The 24,326-nt window shown below is 36.3% G+C and overlaps 1 protein-coding gene across 5 annotated transcripts in view; it reads left to right on the forward strand.

Annotated features, from left to right (window-relative positions):
- The window catches only part of CNBD1 (cyclic nucleotide binding domain containing 1), a 504,234-nt gene that overhangs the window by 462,167 nt on the left and 17,741 nt on the right, over window positions 1-24,326 (forward strand). For 4 of the 5 annotated variants that reach the window (XM_070075280.1, XM_070075282.1, XM_070075286.1 and 1 more), the window contains one exon: window positions 23,037-23,096. In XM_070075280.1, coding sequence (XP_069931381.1) covers window positions 23,037-23,096 — 60 coding nt within the window. Of the gene's footprint in view, window positions 1-3,089; window positions 3,126-23,036; window positions 23,097-24,326 lie in introns of those variants that run through there. The other variant, XM_070075283.1, reaches the window with a different exon arrangement.

The raw sequence follows: 24,326 nt of genomic DNA on the forward strand, positions 1-24,326 counted from the left end.
TTTGCAAAAATAATTTTAAAACAATAAGGACTTTAGTATTCTCTACTATTTTAATAATTTTATTTTCAAAGTAAAACGAGCGCCATGCTATTGGATTTTCAGTAAACTTTTCATTAGTTTCAGATGCTTGTAAGAGGAAATATATTGTTGCTCATGAAATACACAAAGTATAATTGGAAATTATTCAGTGTATTCCCACTATTTGATGTTTAATTAATATTGTTGGAATGCCCTATGGTACCCTTAAGTTAATAATCAACAAATGATTCAATCTGTACTTAACAGAGTGATGGGCTTTAGTAAATCAATTCTACTTACAGGTGCTGACAATTCCCAGGGAACTAATGACCCCAAAATTATTCTTGTCATTGTCTTAAGTTGATGTAGTAAGAAATGTAACTCATATTATGAATTATTTATTTTTTGAATCCATAGGCATAAATTGACAAGCTAATGTGAATGACAAATTCTATCGTTAGCCACACGGACTTCATTCAGTGTTCATCATTTCTGTGTGTGTGATGGCTTTCTAAATGGCAGTGCATTGATTTTCAAGATCAAGTCTTTAGCTAAAAGGAAAATTATTATATCAGACTTAAGAATAGAATCACATATTACCATGGATATTTTCTTCAGGCCTTAAGAATCTAGTGTTCTCATTTAGAAAACTTTATAACAACCCAAACATAATTCACTTATTCAAGTTTTGTTTTATATATGTTTACATAATAATAAGTATTAGCTTTTCATAGTCTTGCCTTTAAATTGAAATGCTTCAGAATTAAATTGTATACTGACTCTACAAGCATATTAATATGAGAGAGAACTAAAAAGAGATAATGAGAAAAACAGTAGGAAAGAGGGAGCTTGAGAGATGAAGGGAGAGCATTTCCCAAGTTGATTTTGTGATACATGTTAAGTAATAATTATAATAATCTTGGAATTTTACATGCATAAAATTCAAATAACAAGTAATATGATTATTGTTTGTGTCAATTCATTTAATTTTTTCTTGTCAAGATGCATAGAGGTACTATATATATCATATAATTTATATATATATATATATATAATTGCAAAGTTTTAAGCATTCAGGTCAATGTATTTATTTGCAGTGGTGATAATAGTAACTACTGCAGTGTTCATCATGTAGGTTTTCAGCAGTGTTCCAAAGACTTCCTTCATTTCTACTCCAATAATTGATCTCTCCTTGAAGGTAATGTAATTTTCTTAGCATAGGTTATTATTACCTCTACTTCTGAAAGCTGAACTTACAGTGATACACTGCCCTGAGAAAGGTTATTAGCGCTTGTAACCAGAACCTAACCTGATCTATCATCCACTTAAGCAAAAGTGTCATTATTCCCCATAGGATAAACAAGATCCATATATTATAATTAAATAAAAGATTTATTTATTTATTTATTTGAGAGTCAGAGTTACAGATAGAAGACGGAGAGACAGAGAGAGGTCTTCCATCCTCTGGTTCACTCCCCAAATGGCCGCAATGGCTGGAGCTGGGCCAGTCCAGAGCCAGGAGCCAGGATCTTCCTCCAGGCCTTGCACATGGATACAGTGGCTGAAGGACTTAGACCATCTTCCACTTCTTTCCCAGGCCACTAGCAGTGAGCTGGATTGAAAGTGGAACAGAGAGGAATCAATTAGCACCTATATAAGATGCTGCTAGCACAGGCAGAGGCTTAACCTGAGGCTTTACCTACCTTGCCATACAGCCACGCCTACTTGGCTTCTGATCCAGATTCCTGCAGATATGCACCCTGGAAGGCAGCAGGTGATGATTCAGTAGCTGAGTTCCTGTCACCCGTAAGTTGAGTGCAAGCCTTCTGGTTCTGGCTGGGCCCTGTTGTGGCTGTTATGAGCATTTTGAGGGTGAACAAGTAGAAAGAAAATCTCTTTCTGTCTCTCTGTCCTGGGCACTCTGTTTCTTTGCATGTCAAATACAATACAATTTTAAAAATTAAAAAAAAGTTGACATCATAGTAAATAAATGTTGGTTTTATAACTGGCCTCTACATATTTGCCAGTATTATGTTGAACTCTTAAAATGACATGTTTTCCATTATAAGGAATAGTACTTACTATTTTAAATAAGCCTTAAATAATCTGTTTTTATATATAGTTTTTTACCTGTAGTCAGCCATATTATTAAAATAGAAAATTCTAAAATAGACTTCATATTTTTAAATTGCATGGTTTTCTGAGTCGCCTGATGAAATCTTGTGCAGTCATGTTCTTTCCCACCCAGGATTCATACCTTAGTCCAGCATGCCCACATTGTATGCACTACACACCATTCGTTACTTTGTAGGTCTCTTGGTTACCAGATCAACCATAGGTAGATTGCAGTGTTTGTCTTCAAGCCATCCTTAATTTACCCAATAATGGCTGTAAGTGCAAGAGTGGTGATGATAGCAATTTTACTACAACATGTAGTTAGAATTGTTCTATTTTTATTAGATACTGTTAATGTAAACCCTATCATAGATATATATGCTTAGGAAAAACACACACACAGAGTTCAGTATTATCTGGTTTCAGACAAGGACTGGGGGTCTTGAAATATATCACTCATGGATAAGGGAGACTTCTACATTAAAAAATTAATAAAACACAGTTGTGAAGCCAGAGCCATACAGTAAATAATTAATAAATGTAGAATTGTTCATATTTTAAAAATTCTATCAGTATCAGTTTTGGTCAATTGTGTTTAAGAAATTTGTCAGAACTGGCATTGTGACCTGGCAGGAAAGCTGCCACCTGTTGATGCCAGCATCCCACATGGGTGCTGGTTGGAGTCTTGGCTGCTCGACTTCCAATCCAGCTAGTCACCTGGGAAAAGGAGTGGAAGATGGCCCAAGTTCTTTGGCCCTTGTCACCCATGTGGGAGATCCAGATGAAGTTTCTGGCTCCTGGCTCTTGACTCATAACTTTGGCCTGGGACAGTCCTTGCCATTGTGGCCAACAGGGATTTGAAACAGAGGATGGAAAATCAATATCTCTCTCTATTTCTCTCTCTCTCCCTCTAACTCTGACTTCTAAATACATGAGTAAATCTTTTCTTTTTAAAGGAAAGAAATTTGTCTGCCTGATTCTACTGTTGTTTGGCTCACATATTATTGGTAAAATTTAGTTCTAAGTCTTATTGTTCTCCTTTGAAGATAATATTCTGTAACTAGTTTTAAGAAATGTTTTCTTTGCCTTGGATTTTCAACATATATTATATATGCATATTATTTTCTTTAGATACTTGTAGATCATATATAATTTTTGTATTTGTCAATAGACCTATCTGTCTATAGATAGATCTTTATTGAGTCAATCTATGACTCAGTACTTTGATTACTTTTGGAAAATTCTCTGCCAGTAATTCATCAAATACTGCCTCTATTTCAATATTATTATTCTTTCCTTCTGGGACTTTGGAGATAATATATTAGGTCTATTTATTATGTTCTAATACTTATCCTCTTTTCTGTATTATTTATCCTATTGACATTTATTTTATAACAGCATTTCTCTGGTGTATTCTTCATATTTTTATTGATTAATGATTGCTATTTTACAATCCACTCTAATATAAATATCTGGTTTGTCCAGTTGGTCCTCAATGTAATAATATGTCCTTATGAGAATGGAGCAGATAGATTGAAGACCAAAGAGGAAGATGGTGATATGATGATGAAGCAGGGAGATAAAGGGCAATGAGATGTGGAGACACAAACCGAGGATTAAAGGGAGGTTATAGAATCTGGACAAAGTAAGCAAATAGACGCTTTCCTAGTGACAAGGAAACTGTAGGCCTGCTGACAATTTTATTTCAATCCAGTGAAACCGATTTTGAACTTCTGCCCTCTAGAAATGTAACAGAAGAATTAACCAATAAGTTTGTGGTAATTTTTGGCAATTATCATAGGAAACTACTAGAATACTTTAATTGAATGTTGAACTTTCATCATAAAATATTGTAAAGGCTCTGAATGCTACTTTGCTCTATAAAGAATTCAATCTTTTGTATTCTTCTTATTGTCAGAATAGTTATGAGGATTTACCTTGATTTAGTCAAGACCGATGCATTTTTAGGTTGCCTTCCTCTCCTATACAGACATGCAGTGTCCCATTTCAAGGCCTGTGGCTTTAACAAAGTTGCCTTCTCTTTCTGGGAAGTAGTCATTTATTACATAAAATCTGCAATTATTCCCATTATTAAGGATACAATTATTACCGTTTTAATTCTTTTCTTCAATTGACCCTGAATTACAAACCAATTTGAACATAACAAACATTAATATCTGGGATACAATAGCAAAATTGGTCAGTTCAATGGCAATTGGGTAGATATTATGAAGTCACTTATATCAACATGCTTTGAAATCTTTTTCTCTGGATTCTGAAAGATCAAAATATTTGTCTTCTTGGACTTTATTACAGATACAATTATCATGTGGTTCAGTTGTAGCCAACAGAACATTTAGAGGTTTCCTTAGAGGACTTGAATTCTGAAGAAACAGATGTCATCTCAGTAGCAAAAAGGCTTTTGGTCCTTTCCAGTCATCCAGCCTGAAATAAAGGTTGATCCCATATCGTGACTCTTTCCTTGACTCAATAGTGCATCGCAGAGCTTATCCACAGATTTCATATGTCATAAATCCGATCAACCTCATATTTCTTTAAGTTAGTGAGTAAGAACAGGAATATATTCTTTGGGATAGGCAGAAGAAACAACTCAATTTGCAGGTAGAAATTATATAAATATGTAGATATAATGAATCTATTTGAGAATATAGCTTTAGCTAAGCCTAGAAAACATAGTCGTTTCTGATGGTGATGTTAGGAAGTGATAGAGATGTATGCTTGGAGCCACATGAAGCATGAACATAGTAAGGAATGTGTAGGCTGAAATGGAGGTGATATGATGGACATTTATTTGAGAAAGGCTGGAAGCAGCTTATTGTCATATTTTAGAAGGGGCTTGATTCTTATATAGCTGAATATCTTGTTAATATCAATAGGATTCCCAGGTCACGGTATCAAAAAAAAAAAAAACATCATTAGGATTCCATGGAGAATTTTAAGTAGGTATATTTATAATCTGGGTTTCAGAAAAACAATTCGTGTGAAAAAGGGATTAAGGAAATGACTATGGCAAGGGATTTATGCTATTTACCTATCTCAAGATTACTTTCCTCAGGCATTCAAAAACTGTATATTCAATGATGGAATATATGTGTGTGTGTGCATGCATGTGTGTATAAGTCTTCAGGGATGGAAAAAAACATACTTTACAAATATCCATATGACATGTGCCTTTGATATTTGCAAAATGATTCCTATATCTACATTCAGTCACAAAATATAAAATAACACGAGCCCTCCTGTTAAGAATGCCAATGCCTTTAATTTGTTGCAATATTTTTTTTAATTTATTTTTTTTTCTTGACCTGTAAGACCTTCAGTTCCTGAACTTCTGGGCACAAAGCAAAAGACATCCATTCAGCTGAGCTTTCAGTAATTGATATGTTAAATAAAAATGACCTTCGACTGTTAACATTTTGTTTATTTTTTATAATACATATGCCCTGGGGCATTTCATAATGAGTGTTGTTTTAGAGTATCAGATATGAATAAACAAAGCAAGTAATTTCTTATTGCTTCTGAAAGTAAATTTGTACACGATGTAACTCTAAGTGCTTTCTTTCACCTTTCTCTGGCCAGAATATTCTGGGATTTCCTCCAGGATAAAGATTAGCTCATTGGGATTCATGCATCTGTCACATCTGGACTATCTCAATGGAGCCTCGTCAGTGGGCTGAGGCCATGCAAAGGTTGCAGATTTCATAAAGTATGGCAGCCTGCTCATATTTTGCAGCCAAAAGCACAAGAATAACGCCCAATTCTCTACTTTCTAGTGCTGGATTCTGGTGTTTTTATTACTCCCACCAACATTAATTTCAAAATAATCAGGGCAAATTTCCATCACATTCAAAATCATTCAACAACCCTGTGCAATGCAAGGAAAAGGAGACCTATGGCTTTTCCATTAGAATTGTAGCTTTTGAACAAAGTTGATGTGTTGCTTATGTGACGAGATGGCAAAGCTATAAGAAAAGATAGAATGGAAGTAAAGAACAATCAAAAATACACTGAATCTGCCTGAGCATGACATAACCTTGAGAAATCTTAGATTTTCTTGTCCTACCTTTCCTCTAGAAGAAGGATTGTCTGGTTCTTAAATGCAGAAGTTTGTGGAAGGAGGAAAAAAACGTAAATTATTATATGTTAGACAATAGGATGTTTTAAAATGAAAATGTGTTATATTTTGCTGACACACTACGTATAAATATAGAAGTTGACATAGATTTGCAGAATTTTCCAAGTAGGTGCATTTTACACTTCAAGACTAAATATATACTTAATATATCAACATAGATAAATATTTACTAAGGTCTATTTGATAATATACGTGTGGGTATTAATATGTACCTTGTTGAAAGTTAATTAAATTAACATTATCAGAGAAATAAAATTATCTTTTTGACACTTGTTATAATTCTAGCCACCAAACTAATAGAAATCTGAATTTGCTGATTCATTTAATTATCACTATAATATCAAAATTTGTTATTGATTTGCAAAAGTAACATGTTATAAAAACAAAACAATGATGACATTTGTGAGATGAAATTATTCCAAATTTAATAAAACATGATACAAGGATATTTTCAATGGTTATAGCAACACCAACACCTTACTTTTTCATAAATGTCATATTAAAATTTCAAAAGCAACGTAATGCGTCTAAAGGATATCTAACTTTTAACATACTTCTACAGAATACCTTCATTAACAAAACCTTTATCTGAAGTTCTGAAAAGTAAAAATAAATAAAATTATATTGCTTTAATATAGTTTATAATCTACTTTAGGATAATGGTGAATGACACTTTAATTGAATGAGTAGTAATAAAATTTGGCTATCGTAACATATAATAATTCTTTGGTTTTTGTCCCTGGCAGTAATGTTCTTGGCCATCAGCAAAATCACTGCTAACTATACAAATTCTTTTTTAGTTAAACCTAATGGTAATCCTATTACATATAGAGAATTATTATTTCTGTTTTACAGATGAGGAAACTGATAACTGAGTCCCAGAAGGATTGTAATTTTTTTTCTTTGCTTACAGAATTAATCTGCTCCCATGGCATGTAAACATAAGCTCTGTGGTTGTTTTTGCCCCTTATTTCTCCTTGCTTAGCATTTTGAACTCCTTTGTCCTACCAAACTAAATTCCTTGCACTTGCACATATGGTGTCTTGTGGTATCTGTGCCATTGGTTTTGCTATACACTCTGACTTGAATGTTGCTTTCTGCCTTGTCTACTTATTACACATACTAATCTTAATCCTTCATAGTGAACTCTCATATCACCTGCATCAGCAAGGCTTTGCTGCTCTTTGACCATCTGACCATCTTCCCCGTTTGTTGCTGCACCACTCAAAACCTATGTGTATTCACATGTTTTAACTTATCCATCTGCCCCCACTGTCACCAGAATATAAATTCTTAGAGAATATGCTTGTATATATTTAGTTGCTTTCCTTGGGTACAGCACATAATACACAATGCAATAAATGTTTATAAAATGATGACTTAACAACTGGCTTGATAGAGGAAAGAATTATAACCAAAGGGGCTGAGATACATCTATTTCATTCATTCATATCCTTGGCTTGGGGGTTAAAATCTGAGTGCCTTACCTAGTAAAAGCTCACTCATGATGTGGCATCTGCTGAATTCTCTGTGTCCACTTGAGCTATTTACTCTTTTTTTAATATCTTTTTTTACTTAAAAATTTCTATAAAGGGAACAAATTCCATGTATTTCATATGCAGTTTTAAGAGCATAATGATAGTTCCTACCATATCCCCTTCCCTCTCCCCCTCCCTCCCATCTCCTCCTCTATTTCTTATTTTTCTTTTAATTTTTACAATGACATAATATTAAATTATTTTATAATAACAAGCTTAACCCTCTACTAAATAAATAATTATTCATGTAGTAAGTAGGAAAACCATAGTTCCTCAAGAGTATAAATAAGGGCTATAAAGAAAAAAAAAAGATTTATTTATTTGAAATGCAGAGCATCAGAGAGGGCGAGGATGGGAGGTATGGCCTTGAGGGCATTGAAAGAACCTTCCATCTACTGGTTCACTTCCCAAATGGCCACCACAACCAGGTCTAAGTCGAGCTGAAGACAGGAGCCAGGAACTCCATGCTGGTCTCCCACATCCGTGGCTAATGCCCAGGTCCTTGGGCCTTCATCTTCTCCCTTCCCAGGCACAGTAGTAGGAAGCTGGGTCAGAAGCAAAGGGCCAGGACCCAGACTGGTGTTCCAGTAGAGTATGCCAGCACTGCAAGTAGAAGTTCACCCGCTGTGACTCAATGCCCAACCCCAAGTACTGTTAGTTACATGTTGTTCTACTGATGCCAACTCGATGGGAGTTTCCTAAATACACCATCTTTATACACAACATTGTGCCTTTCTTCTCTTGTTAGCCTGGTAATTTCGTCTACTGCATCCTCCCATGTGAAACTCGTGCTCTAAAACTTTTACCACTGCTCTGAGCAGCTTTCCCCACCTCCATGCCAACACCATCTGTGATAATTCAGCTCTTAATGACCTATTCTATACTGCTTTTGTTACTTGCATCAAAGTTAATTTTACTTACCAATTATTTTTATTATTTTAATTGGCATATGAAATTCTACACATACATGTCTGCATTGTGCACATCAATCTCCTCAAACATTCGTCCATTTTTGCTAGTGGAAAGATTCAAGATCCTTCCTTCTACCTTTTCTGAAATACACAGCACGTTGTCATTGATTATCAATAGATTGTCTTCGGGGCAATAGAACACCATAATTATTTCTCCTGCCAACTGTAGCTTAGTACCCACTGATCAAACTTTCCCCATTCTTCAAGTCCTTTACTCCACTTAGCCTATGGCAACCAATACTCCCAATATTCTGTAAGATCTGTTTTTTTAAATTACACATCTTTGTGTATATGCCTTATTTAATTATTGTAATATTTTCCAGTCCCAGAAATGTTCTTACAAAAACATTATTTTATTCTTTTTATGGTTGAATAATATTCCAGTGTGTATATATTCTACATTTTCTCTGTCCATTTATCATTTAATGGACACTAATGTCAATTCCATAACATGACTATTTTCAACAGTGCTGTGATAAATGTACAATACAAATCTCTTTTCAACAGAGTAGCTTCAATTACTTGGGAAATGTATATATAGTAGTATGCTTTATTTCTACTCTTTTTGAGAAACCTCCATACTATTTTCCATAATGGCCAGGCTAATGTATATTTCTTGCAACAGGGTATGAGAGTTCCCTTTCCTCTTTATCCTCAGGGACATGTGTTGTTTTTGTCATTTAGTTAATAGCCATCCTAACTGCGGTGAAATGATATCTCATACTGGCTTTAGTTGCCTTTCCCTAATGTTTCATGATGTTGAGCGTTTTCTCATCTGTCAGCCGTTTTTAAAAAGATTTGTTTGTTTGAAAGTCAGAATTACAGGGAGACGGTGAGACAGAGAGAGAGAAGAGAGAGAATTTTCTGTCCACTGGTTCATTCCCCAAATGGCTGCAACGGCCAGGGCTGGGCGAGGCTAAAGCCAGGAGCTTCATCCGGGTTTCCTCTTGGGTGAAGGGGTCCAATGATCTGGGTCATCCTCTTCTGCTTTCCCAGGTGCCTTAGCAGGGAGCTAAGTGGGAATCCAGCTGATGCCTACATAGGATTCCATTTCTACAGGCAGTGGATTAACCCACTACACCACAGTGCCCCCAATCATTTTCCCATTTTTTTTTTTTTTGACAGTCAGAGTTAGACAGTGAGAGAGAGAGAGAGAAAGGTCTTCCTTCTGTTGGTTCACCCCCAGATGGCCGCTATGGCTGTCCTCTGTGCCAATTCGAAGCCAGGAGCCAGGTGCTTACTCCTGGTCTCCCATGCAAGTGCAGGGCTCAAGGACTTGGGCCATCCTCCACTGCCTTCCTGGGCCATAACAGAGAGCTGGACTGGAAGAGCAGCAACCGGGACAGAATCTGGTGCCCCAACCGGGTCTAGAACCCTGGGTACTGGCACCACAGGCAGAGGATTAGCCTAGTGAGCTGTGGCACCGGCCTGTTTTCCCATTTTAAAATCAGATATCAGATTTCAGATTTTTTATTTGCTATTGATTTTTCACATTCTGTGAGTTAATGCCTTGAATATGTATAATTATCAAATGTGTTCTTTCATTGTGTATGTCATGTCTTCACTCTGTTGGTTGTTTCCATTGTACAGAAACTTCTAAGTTTGATTTCAGTCCCTTTTGTATATTTTTGTTTTCCCCAAGGGAGTGATTTTATCATGGATTAATATTCCTTTCCATTGGTCAACCTGTCCATTTTTGTTCTAGTTATGGGCTGTGTTGATTATAACATCCCTGTAGTGTGTCTGGGAATCTGGTATTATGATACCTACAGCTTTGCTTTTGTTGTTTAATGATGTTTTAGCTATTTGAGGTATATTGTGTTTCCATATTAATTTTAGGATTGTTTTTTCTAGATATTAAAGTCCTTGGTATTTTGATGGGATCACATGAATCTGCAAGTTATTTTGGATAGTGTGGACATTTTGATGATGTTACTTCTTCAAATCTATGAACGTGGAAATATTTTCTATTTTTTGTGTTTTCTTCTCTTTTTCTCTTTAATGTTTCTGATTTTCATTGTACAGATATTTTACATCCTTGGTTAAATTTATCCCAATGTATTTATTTTTTTGTGGCTGTTGATAGTTCTTTCTCTACCATGGCATTGTTAATGTATATAATTATTGTTAATTTTTGTGCTAATTTTATATCCTGCAACATTGGCAAATTCTCTCATGAGCTCCAAATGTCTCTTAGTGGAGTCTTTTGGTTCTCCTATGTATAGAATCATGTCATCAGCAAACAAAGATAATTTGACTTTCGCTTTTATATTTTGTAGCCCTTTGATTTTTTTCTTGCCTAATGACTATGGCTAACACTTCCAGAACTATATTGCATAGTAATTTTGAGAGCAGGCATCCTTGTCTGGTTCTAGACCTTGACGTAAATGCCTCCAGGTTTTCCTCCATTCAATATGATGCTGTTTGTCAGTTTATTGTATTTTGCCTTGATTGTTTTCAAGTATGTTCCTGCTATACTCAGTTTTTAAGGTTTCTGTCAGGAAAGAATTTGTATTTCATCAAATGCTTTCTTTGCATTATATGGTTTTTATTCTATAATTTGTTGATGTGATCTATCAGGTTTATTGATTTGTATATGTTGAACCATTCCTGCATCCCTTGATCTGGGTGGATAATCATTCTGATGTGTTGTTATTTGATTAGCTACTACTTTTTGAGAATTTTTGCATCTATGTTCATCAGAGATATTGCTCTGTCATTGTCTTTGTTATTCTTTTTGTGATTTTGGAATTAAGGTGATTCTGGCCTCAAATAAGGAATTTAGGAGGATTTCATCCATTTCAACTGTTTTGAATAGTTTAAGAAGAATAAGGATTAATTTGTCTTTAAAAGTTTGCTAGAATTCAGCAGGGAAGCTGTACTGTCCTGGGCATTTCTCTTTTAGGAGGGTTTTCATTCCTGATTCAAACAAGGTCTTGGTAATCAGTCTATTTGGATTTTCTGGGTCTTCATGCTTCAATTTTGGTGAATTGTATGTGTTCAGATATTTGTCTATTTCTTCTAGATTATCCAGTTTGTTGGCATATAGCCGTTCGTAATAATTCCTTATGATTCTTTTTACCTCAATGCTATCAGTTGCAACATCTCCTTTTTCTTCTGTGATTTTATTAATCGCAGTACTCTCTCTGCCTCTTCCTCCCTCTCGGTTGCCGTCTTCCCTTTTGTTTTTCTTATCTGACTAAGGTATCTCAAAAGTTTTGTATTCTAGGTTGGATATTCTTTCTTCAGCCTTGCTGTGTGTTGGTAAGGCTTTCCATATTTTTATTGGACATACTGAATTCGTTATTTCTAATAATTCAGTTTGTTTTTTCTTTAATAACTCTATCCCCCATAAGAAATTCTCATCCATGTCATGTACCAGTTTCTTTATTTCATATAGCTGTCTTTTTTGTTTTTGAGTAATCTTACATTCTTTTGAATTCCTTTTCAGGCATTCTGTCAATCTCCTCTTCTTCACAGTCTGATATTGATATGTTATTGCTTTTCTTTTTAGGAGTCATATTGTTTTCTTTGTTCATGTTTCATATATTTCTATGTTAATTTTCAAACATCTAGAAAATCCCTTGTTGGTGTCTCTGCTGAAGGCTTTGTTTATGAAATGTGCCTCTGTGGCTTGGTAGAATACCTGGGGTTTAGGGTGTATAGCCAGAGAATTTTCCTGAGTGGGGCCAGTGTTTGTGAGTAGGGCAAGAGTCCAGAGTGACACCCAAGTTGAGTGTGGTAGATCTTCACTGATTGTCAGTAGGGGAATAGGGTAATCAAGGTGGCTGACATCTTCAAAGCCCCAAGTCCTTTTCTAGTTTTTGAGGTCTTATCCAAAAAAATCTTGCCAATTCAATGCCCCTAAGCACCTCCTCTATGTTTTCTTCAGTAGTTTAAGTATCAATTCTTACATTTAAATCTATAACCCATTTTTTGTTGATTTTTTAATATATATATAGATATTTCAATTGAAAAAATATTCTCAATATGGGTTTTTTAAAAATGAAAATTGTTATTTTTTTCTCATCACATGATTATTTTCAAAACTGAGCAACATTTCTCGAGGGCCTATTATTCGCTTATTCATTTACCAGATACTTATTACATGCCCACTGTTTTCCAGTTAGTGTAAAACAGAGGACGTGCCTTCAGTCTGGAAAAGGAGACCGATTATAACTGCTATTATCAGTATCATTACAGCAGAAAATAGAGAAAGACAGAGTGCTCAGACTGAGGGTGTTGTTTTACAAAGCATGTACAGGGAGGCAGAAAGCTAAAAGAATTGGAGGAACAAGGTAAATATTTATTTCAAGGAACTTTTTCTAGACAGAGGCATCAGCCATATGCAGAAGTCCACCTTTTAAGGCTGAGAAAATTATAAATAACTTCAATAAATAGAAATAAGGCAGCAATGGCATTGTGGTACACTGGGTTAAGCCACTGTCTCCCATACTGGCATCCCATATCAGAGTGCAAGTTCAAATCCTAGGTGCTCTTCTTCCACTCCACCTTCCCACTAATGTTCATGAGAAGGCAGTGGATGATGATCCAGTTACTTGGGCCCCTGCCACCCCAGGGAGACCTGGATGGTGTTCCTGACTCCTGGCTTTAGCCTGGATGAGCCTGGAGGTTGTGGTCTTTCGAGGACTGAACCAGGGAATGGAAGATCGATCTCTCTCTCTCTCTCTCTATCTGTCTGTCTCTCTCCCCTTCCCTTCCTCCCTCCCTTCCTCCCTCCCTCCCTTCTTATCTCCCTCCCTTCTTATCTCCCTCCCTCTCTCTCCCTCCCTCTCTCTCTCTTCTCTGTCACCTTGCATTTCAAATAAATAAATGTTGTAAAAACAAAAAGAGGAAATAGAAGGATAACTAGTGAAGGTGGGGTAGAATAAGGGAGGATGAAAAGGAAGAAGATGTATTCAAGACGTAGCTGTGGTGTACAAACACGAAACTTTGGTAAGGGCTCTAATCTCTCTGCTACCTCTTTCTGGCAATGAATTCTGAAAAGTCTCACTTTATTCATATTTCTGACTCTTCCTGCCTATTGTTTTGCTTGTTTTCTTTGCATATTTTATTGTATTGGGAGAAAACGTTGCTTTTATCTTATAGTTTACCAGGTTGAATCATCAATTACCATTCTATCAGTTATCAAATGCACTGATTTAAAAAACAATTATGTAGTTATGTTTTTAATTCCCAAGATTATAGATAGATAGATAGATAGATAGATAGATAGATATAGATGGATAATGGCCCAATGTGTGTGTGTGTGCTTGTGTGTATGTGTGTGTGTGTGTGTGTGTAGTGGCCCATGTGTCTTTCTGGTTCTTGAATTTATGTGTAGGTGTGCAGATTGGATTCTCAGTTATAGCTGGAGTGCTTATCTGCAATTCAGGCATACGTTCTATACAAACCATGTAATGCAGATTAGGCATAGGCCTCAGTTCTTCTGTCATGTGGCAAAAGTGAACCATGGATATAGGTTATTGTGTTTACCATGTTGTGTGCCTTGGCTCCTGATTCTTTTGGAACATGTGTACAGAGAGCTGACGGCAGAGTGGTGGTAAATTCTAACATGCCACCCTATTTCTCTAACAGAAAACCTACTCTAAGCTCCTTCTGCGTTAAAAAGCTCACAATTTACCATTCCCATCGTGGAATTTCTTGCCATGTATTATAGTAATTAACTGGCTAATCTCCAAAGCAAATAGTCTTTCTCTAGGAAAAGAATTTTTATGTCTAACATATATTTATATGAGGTTATTGTTATCTTTATCAGATTGATTGCTTTATCTTAAACCACAAATGCTAAATATATAACTCCTTATCCCACACACATTTCTTTGGTTTGGATAGCACAAGCATTCCTAAGAGGAACTAACAATTTAATTAGCAGTGTCAATTGAAAAAAAGAACATTGGTTATATTACATGGTGTGCAGATGTGGCAACAGGGTACACACCAATAATTCTATTATTGACTAATATGCACAAAGCTATTAGGTCTGTATTCTACTCTTTCAAACAGGTTTAGTTTTTAATTGTGAATTCCAGTTATGTCAAATATTGTGACATTAGGCTTTATATATAAGGGGTTTCAAAAATTTTGTGTGAAAAAGGAATGAAAAGTCAAGAAAAGAGTGACAGGGAGAGAGAAGGAGGGAGGGAGGGATGAAGGGAATATCATTATGTTCTTATAATTGTATCTACAAATCACATTGAATCTCTTAAAAAAGGAAACCTGTTGAAGTGAAATGGACACTATGGGAAACGGTGACTTGATCAGCATAGCCCTGACTGTTAATGAACAACTTAATACATTATCCCTCTTAGTAGTTTTTTTGTCTGTTCTACTTAATATGACTGGTTTAATTCTGTAATTAATACACAGTTATTCTTAAGTGTTGAAAATTGACTGAAATGTGATCCCTGTTGAACATAAGAGTGGGAATAAGAGAGGGAAGAGATGTATAATTTGGGACATGCTCAAGCTGACTTGCCCCAAATGGTAGAGTTGGAAACATACCAGGGGATTCCAATTCGATCCCATCAAGGTGGCATGTACCAATGCCATCTCACTATTCCAAGTGATCAATTTCAGTTCACAATTGATCATAATGAAAGGACTAAGAGTCAAAGGGAGCACATAAGCAAGTCTAGTACCTGCTAACACTAACCGATAGAATAAATAAAGGGGAGAGTGATCCAACATGGGAAGTGAGATACTCAGCAGACTCATAGAATGGCAGATATCCTAAATAGCACTCTGGCCTCAGAATCAGCCCTAAAGGCATTCGGATCTGGCTGAAAAGCCCATGAGAGTATTTCAGGCATGGAAAGCCAAGACACTCTGGCAAAAGATCTCTGTGAGTGAGATCCCAGTGGAAAGAACAGGTCTTCAAAGAAGGAGGTACCTTTCTCTGAAGGGAAGAGAGAACCTCCACTTTGACTATGACCTTGTCTAAACAAGATAAGAATCGGAGAACTCAGAGGGCTTCCATAGCCTTAGAAACTCATGACTGGAGCATAGGGAGATCACTGATGCCATAGACAGGAGTGTCAATTGGTAAAGTCAACAACAGGAGTCACTGTGCACTTACTCCTCATGTAGGATCTCTGTCCTTAATGTGCTGTGCATTGAGATTTAATGCTATAACGAGTACTCAAACAATATATTTCACTTTGTGTTTCTATGGGGGTGCAAACTGTTGAAATCTTTACTTAATGTATATTAAACTGATCCTCTGTAAAAAAAAAAAAAAAAAAGAAATTATCAACTCCCAACTTGACTCTCACTGGGATTAAACATGACAATAGGTCTGATCTGATTTCATCATCATTTAAAAAAATCATCTATTATTTTTCACTTTATGTTTCTGTGTGGGAGCAAACTGTTGAAATCCTTACTTAATGTATACTAAGCTGATCTTCTGTATATTAAGATAATTGAAAATGAATCTTGATGTGAATGGAAGGGGAGAGGGAGTAGGAAAGGGGAGGGTTGTGGGTGGGAGGGACGGTATGGGGGGGAAGCCATTGTAATCCATAAATCGTACTTTGGAAATTTATATTCATTAAATAAATGTTAAAAAAAACTTATTAAAAATAAAATAAAATGTCAAGTTTATTTTGATGTAAACAAATTTTGAAATCCATCTATAGCTTTCTCAACATATGCATTTTTCATAAACTTTTTGAAAATCCTTCATGTTTCGTTGATGTACAAATCAGAGAAAGAGTGCAAAATGGGATTACCATAGCAGTGGAAAGAGGAAAGACAAAGATCTAGATAGAGCAAATGCAAGAGGGATTATAAAGGAGTAAAAAGGATGTATACAAATTAACAATTTAAGAGAATTTAGCTTTGAAGATTTTATAGATACATATTTATATGTCTTACAATTATACATGCTATATATTTTATGTACACATATATGTAATGTTTAATTGTAAGTGTGGAAAAATGGAAAGCAATTAGATGTTATCCCTAATATATTCTAAGCAAAACAGATTAACATGCTTAATCAAATAATTCCTTTTAAAGTGAGGAAGAGTGAATTAGATTACAAAGAGACTTTTTTTCGAATTCTGAGAGGTAAAATGTTCTTGCTTTGTCATTGGGTTGGCAAGCAACTAACTTACTTTTCCCACAGATACATGTCAACATTTTTCTAGAGATTCAGGATATATCTTATTTAGATCTTTGTAAATTTTTTAACTCATCAAGCAAAACCCTTTCCTCAGCTGGAAAAGAAACTTGTAAGAAATAACTCAATAAGCGAGTCATTTGAATAATTTAAGGCTGTCACAGATATATATATATATATATATATATATACACACACACAATAGATTCATCCCTATTAATCTCATTTGTTTGCATGTATTCACAAAGGAATTATTAGATTGGTTCCATAATGTAAGCTCTGAAATGCATCCAGCTCAGTTGTACTTTTTCCTTACTAACTTTTTCTCTACTATTGATGTTTTCATTAACTCAACCCAAACACACAATGAGTGCTTTCTCTGTGTCTTCCCCTTTGATTTCCTTTCATTCCTGTACAATTCAGTCTTAAAATCATGGGAGGAGAAGGGTTCCTAGGACAGATGGAGGGAAGAGCTGCTTTGGTGGACTCTGAGTCAGATTAACGCATCCATTTAGGACAAGGTGGCATCTACCTAGGAGGGTTGCCTGACGTAAGTGTCGGAGCCAGGCGCAAGCATCTCAGCAAAGTGACAGCTGGACCCAGATGTCAGAGATGCCCTTATAAAGGGAAATAGAGAAGGGTTTGTGTAGGCTGTTGAAACTGAACCAGAGAGTAGTTAAAAACTTTCAGAGTGAAATGGCTGCCCAGCAAAAGAAGCTATTCCATGAAAGAGTTTGAAGATAAACCTAGTATAATTAATTGGGTCTAATATTATTTTATGACTTCATAAAAGTGGGAAGACATTTCCTAGTTTGGTTCAGAAATAAATGGATTGGGAAAGAAACATCTAGCTCTGAAAACAGAGGTAGAGTGCCTTAGCCAAAGAATGCCAGTGGCAATGGAAAAGGTAACAAAATAGCTTCTCTGTTAGTTTCCTGAGAGGAATACAACCTGGCCCAGAACTTGATTGCAGCCCAGAGAGACCCAGTCTGGACTTCCATAGCAGTGTATGGTGATAAAATCATGTTGTTATGCCAATAAGTTTGGAGTAACATGTTAGCACTGCAATAGAAATTAATAAAATGCTACCAAGCTGGTAGGAGGAGGGCTTTTTATCTAGCAGTTAAGATTCCCTGTGGGATACCTGCATCATATCAGAGTAGCTGGTTTTTTTTCTTTTTTTTTTTTCATTTTATTTGAAAGGGAGAGAGGGAGGGAGAGAAGGAGAGAGAGAGAGAGAGAGAGAGAAAGAGACACAGAGAGAGAAAGGGAGGCAGAGAGCGAGAGAGACCCTCCATCTACTAGTTTATTCCCCAAATGCTCACAAAGGACAGGACTGGACTAAGTCAATGCCAGGAGCCCAGAACCCAATCAATGTGCTCTGCATGGATAGTAGGGACGCAAATACTTGAATCATCATATGCTGCCAACCAGCCTGTGAATTTGCAGGAAGCTGAATCATAAATAGAAAAGCAGGAACTCCTACCAGGGCATCATATATGTGACATACTATGTGGCAACTCAACTGCCTGCCCCAAAGTATGAGTATAGGCACATCTCTTGATCAAGCTTCCTGTTAATACATACCCTGAGAGGTAGTAGGTGATGGCTCAAGTACTTGTCTTCTGCCACCCACATGAGAGACCTAGATTGAATACCATGTCAAAAAAGTTTTTTTTTTTAAAAATGAGAAACAGTGGAAAGGGAGATGTAAGATAGTCTGTGTTTCCAGGAAATGTAACTGTATATATAGAATAGTCAGTGGAATCTACAAAATACTACTTAAATGATCCTATGAGATCAATATACAAAATCTTGATATAATAGCAAAGAACTATTAGGAAAACTTTAATAATACTATTTAGAGTCATGTCATTTAAGAATGAATCAACAATAATATGTGCAAGACCTCAGAATAAATCTAAAAGAAGAGATAAAAATAAATGCTACACTGTCAACTAGAAAATACTACATGAAATTAAAGTCACTGAATTAAATGAGTTGTGTACTATCTTCACAAATGGGCAGACTCAGTATTTTTTAAGATTCTAGTCTCCTGACTTTATTTATAAATCCATGGGAATTCTATTAATGCATTTTGAAGAATTCATCAAGCCATTCAAAATCAAGTGGAAATGCAAAAAAAAAAAAAAAATCAAAGACCACCATAAGAAATTTAGGGAAAAAGTTAAACTAGGGGACTCACCCTTGATTTCAAGTCTTAAGATAAAAGTACAATTATCAAGAAAGTTATATTTATATAGGAAGAGAAAAATCGATGAGAGGAAAATAATATTGTTTGGAAGCAAGCTCATGTAAGTGATCAATTTTTGTTTAGGATATTAGTCAATTCAATAGGAAAAGGATAACATAACTACATATTTTATAAAAATGAACATTAAGCTCTGTATTTATACAAAAAAGATTTTAGACAAATATTGATTGCTTATCTATCAAATTGAGTGAAGATGAACTTGGCCAGTGCTGCGGCTCAATAGGCTAATCCTCCACCTGTGGCGCCGGCACTCCAGGTTCTAGTCCCTGTCGGAGCGCTGGATTCTGTCCTGGTTGCTCCTCTTCCAGGCCAGCTCTCTGCTGTGGCTCGGGAGTGCAGTGGAGGATGGCCCAGGTTCTTGGGCCCTTGGGTCATGGGAGACCAGGAGAAGCACCTGGCTCCTGGCTGCTGATCAGCGCGGTACGCTGGCCGCAATGGCCATTGAGGGGTGAACCAATGGAAAAGGAAGACCTTTCTCTCTGTCTCTCTCTCTCACTGTCCACTCTGCCTGTCAAAAAAACTAAAAAAAAAGAGTGAAGATGAACCCATCACAAAGAAAAGCAAATGAGAAAAAGAGAGTAGAAGAGTGAGAAACAGGGACAGAATATTACTTAGTTTATGTCCTTTTTTATTTAGTTAAAAACTACTTACTAAGCACCTATTATTTTCCCATATTAGTACTGGAAATAGAATGGTAAACAAATCTGGCGACTAATTAACTTCACAATGCTTCTAATTGGGAGCAAACTGTGTAAAGTTAGATACTCCACTTCAACAGCACAGGGAAAGTCCACACTGAGAAGATAACATTTGGGTGGGTCCAAAATTAATGATGGGGGACCGGTGCTGTGGTGTAGTGGGTAAAGCTGCCGCCTGCAGTGCCAGCATCCCATATGGGTGCCAGTTCAAGTCCCAGCTGCTCCACTTCTGATCCAGCTCTCTGCTATGGCCTGGGAAAGCAATAGAAGATGGCTCAACCCCATGAGCCCTTGCACCTTCGTGGGAGACCCAGAAGAAGCTCCTGGCTCCTAGTTTCAGATGGGCGCAGCTCTGGCCATTCTGACCAATTGCAGAGTGACCCAATGGATGGAAGACCTCTCTCTCTCTCTGCCTCTCCTTCTCTCTCTGTGTAACTCTTTCAAATAAAAAAAAATCATAATGAATGATGGTTTTGAAATTTGGAGTCAAGGGCTGGCGCCGCGGCTCACTAGGCTAATCCTCCGCCTTGCCGCGCTGGCACACCGGGTTCTAGTCCCGGTCAGGGCGCCGGATTCTGTCCCGGTTGCCTCTCTTCCAGGCCAGCTCTCTGCTGTGGCCAGGGAGTGCAGTGGAGGATGGCCCAAGTCCTTGGGCCCTGCACCCCATGGGAGACCAGGAGAAGCACCTGGTTCCTGCCATCGGATCAGCGTGGTGCACCAGCCGCAGTGCGCTGGCCGCGGCAGCCATTGGAGGGTGAACCAACGGCAAAGGAAGACCTTTCTCTCTCTCTGTCTCACTGTCCACTCTGCCTGGAAAAAAAAAAAGAAATTTGGAGTCAAAAGAGATAAATTTAAAAATTTATTTTGATAAGAAATTATTGTGAATATTGTATCCCTTTGAGTATTTTGTTCTTTTGTTTATGATTAATATGAAGATAAGAAAGTGAATGATAGTTTTAAAATTCTAATGGTCCATTACTCTTATTTGGGAAAAAAAAAGTAGTTTTGGCATAGCGTAGAGATTGAAATGTGGGAAAATATCATTATCTAATACATGAATGAAATTCTATCCCTACAAAACCAAATGATGCTACTTGGAAATCCTGTGTGTAGTGGTCAGCATTTCTCAAACATGTAAGAGGATCTAGGCTTTCCACTCCCTGCATATGTTTAGTGTGTCACCCTGCACATCTGCTAATGTTGAACATCTGTTTTATGTTTTCATTGGACTGCCAAAAAGAGAATGGGGTCATTAGTTATTGTACAATATGAAACTAGCCAGCAGATTACCCTTGTATGAGGAACAATAATGTCAGGAAAGCCAAATCCACTACCATCAATCCAAAAGTTTGCTTCAAACTGAATGTCATTATAGGCATGATTTCAAAAGTGAAACGATTGCCAAACTACCACAGTCTCCAAATAAAAACAACAGTAAATTTATATAGCACGTATCATCTGGGAAGCATTGTAAACTGGTATTATCTGAACTCTAAAGTGAAAACTTTAGTAACGAACAAGGTAAGACAGTTAAGTATCTAGTAACTCACCTAATGTCCAAATTATGCTTAGTACACTTAGAGTTCATTTATATTTGTAAAAAATGAATAATCTGTTAGTAGTCTTGTATCATTTGATTTTTATTAACTATGACAAGTTATTGTCCAATCATGTTGAACAGCTGAAAACTTATGTAAATGATCATATGCCAGAAGGGAAATAAGCCATTGCACATTATATGCCTTTTATATTCTTATTATATGTAACAATGTATGAAACCAAATCACTATCATTTGGATTGTTTTGATCATTCATGGTCCATAAAATACTATTACAGGCTGGCATGTAAGTTGTTAGAATTTTAACAACTTACTCTCTTTATTCTGCTTAAGAAACTGGATTTTATATAATGTATTTAATAAAGACTTTCTGAAATATGTAAAATGTAAGAAATATGCAATCTTGTGTTCTAGCATGTAAAAATGCCCTGTGCATTTGATAACTAGAATCTCTGAAATACTTTTAGTAAAGCAGTTGTTTCAAATTTTTAGATTGTATAAACATTTTTTCAGCTCATTTGTAAACTTGCATTCAATCATTTTATTTATAATTTGAATTTAAAAGCAATAAAAACAAAATGGGTGGTAGTTTTTTCCACAGCATACATTTGAATGAACTTTTTGAAGACCTTTGTTATGCATCAAAATAAATTTATCCTTTAATTCCATTTTACCTTGCAGTTTATGAAGTACCCTCTTATACACATACAAAAAAAATGGTAATCATCTTAGTGTCACAAAACACTATAGAGAGCCTGTTGGTTAAATGTTGAAATAGAAAATGGGAACAAGTCTAATGTCAGCTCTCTGTTTCTTTTTTTTTTAAGATCTTATTTACTTATTTGAGAAGTAAATTACAGACAGTGGGAGAGACAGAGACAAAGCTCTTCCATCCACTGGTTCACTCTCCAGATGGCTGCAACTGCTGGAGCTGGGCTGATCCGAAGCCAGTACCCAGCTTCTTCTGGGTCTCCCCTGTGATGCAGGGGCCCATCTTCTACTTGGGCCATCTTCTACTACTTTCCCATACCATAAGCTGAGAGCTGGATAGGAAGTGGAGCAACCGGGACACAAACCGGCACTCATATGGGATGCCTGTGCTGTAGGTGGAGTCTTAGCCTACTATGCCACAGCACCAATCCCAGCCCCTGGTTGCTTACTTGCTTTCTCTTTTATATAGTGATAGTGTTATTAAGATACCAGAATGTCTGAAAAGACTGTATGTGTCCTGGAGGAAGGTCGTATGAGTATGTCTTACTTCATAGAAATATGAGTAAATTATTCATATTTGGGATAGTTATTCATTATAAATAATATTAAAATTATGTATTTGTACTCTGTAACTTAATTTTACTCTTCATATCCAGTGCATTCTTAAATGAAGTATCACTTTTTTAATCATGTGCCTATTACTCATCCGTTTTTATTATGCAGCAGCCTATAATTTTACATGTTCAAGGTTCACTTTATCAATTTAGTGATAGAAACTGCAACATTGAATACTAAATTACTGGTACAATACTTGCTCATGTAGAAACTGTAATCTTCTGTCTTTTTTAGGAAGATGTCAAACTTAAATATTTGCAAAGAGAACTACGAAAGGAATGGAAGCATTTCAAGGTATAAGATAAATAGTCACAATAAATGGCATAATTGATCATGTATTCCTTATAGACGACTATACTAAATTAGTTAATAACTTCAGCAAGTATGAATATTAAGAGAAATGAAATAATTATGATGGACAGATGCTAAAGAAAATATATCTACTAATAATTCTTTTATACCTTAAAGCAGTCTTCTGAGAGACAAAACAACTACATCTGGAAACTCTATGTTTCTTCCTATAAATTTATAGGTTCATTACTTACTGTGTGCTAATTGTTTACATAGTCATCCTTAACTCTTTTAACTAAAATTACTGCTTTTCTTGTTTTATGGAAGAATCCACTAAGAATTGGAGAGGTCAAGGAACAGGTAACACAGATAATTTAACTACCAATTACATTGGGAAACTGGGGTGTGCCCAGTTACAGATAACAAAGAGTTCTTTACAATTTTATGGCACTTTAGGAATAGAGAGTTTGTGGTATGTTGCTAGCAAGTATGGATAAAAATTATCTTCATTTTTAAATGCGGCTTGTCAAAAAATAGGGACTCTGGTGATTATATATTGCTGTAGGTTTAATCCAAAATTTTGATGCTCTGAAAAATACCAGAATCATCATTATTCTCCTTACCAGTATCTTTACCATCGCTTTTTCACATGAAACCTTTAAGGATCTCATTTGTGTACAACTTTAAATTTATCGAAAAATACAAAAGGTATTACTTAGAAATTGTGGTATAGCTGAGAAACACATGTAGAGAATACAAAAGGGTTTTACAATGTAATGATGTAAGACAATTTATTTGTGTGTGTGTGTTTAAAGATTTATTAATCTGAAAGGCAGCCAGAGAGGGAGAGAGGGAGGGAGGGAGGGGGAGAGAGAGAGGTAGGCAGGCAGAGAGACAGACAGACAGACTGAGGGTGTGAATTGATTGGTAAATCTTCCTTGGACTGGTCATTCCTCAAATGATCACAACAGCCAGGGCTGGGCCAGGGACAAGCCAGGATCTGGTCTCCCAAATGAATAGCAGGGGCCCAATGACTTGGGCCACCTTTCTCTACCTCCCCAGGTGCATTGGCAGGGAGCTGGATAGGAAGCAGAGCTGCATCATAAACAGTGTCACCTGCTCTGCCACACCTCTGGCCCCAGAGAAAATAACTGTCTTTCTGTATTATTCTAACACTCGGATTAATGTGACATGAGACACTGCAATCTTTTAGTAAAAATGGCAGGCAGATGG

This window comes from Oryctolagus cuniculus, chromosome 6 (assembly GCF_964237555.1).
Source record: "Oryctolagus cuniculus chromosome 6, mOryCun1.1, whole genome shotgun sequence".
Taxonomy (NCBI): Eukaryota; Metazoa; Chordata; class Mammalia; order Lagomorpha; family Leporidae; genus Oryctolagus; species Oryctolagus cuniculus.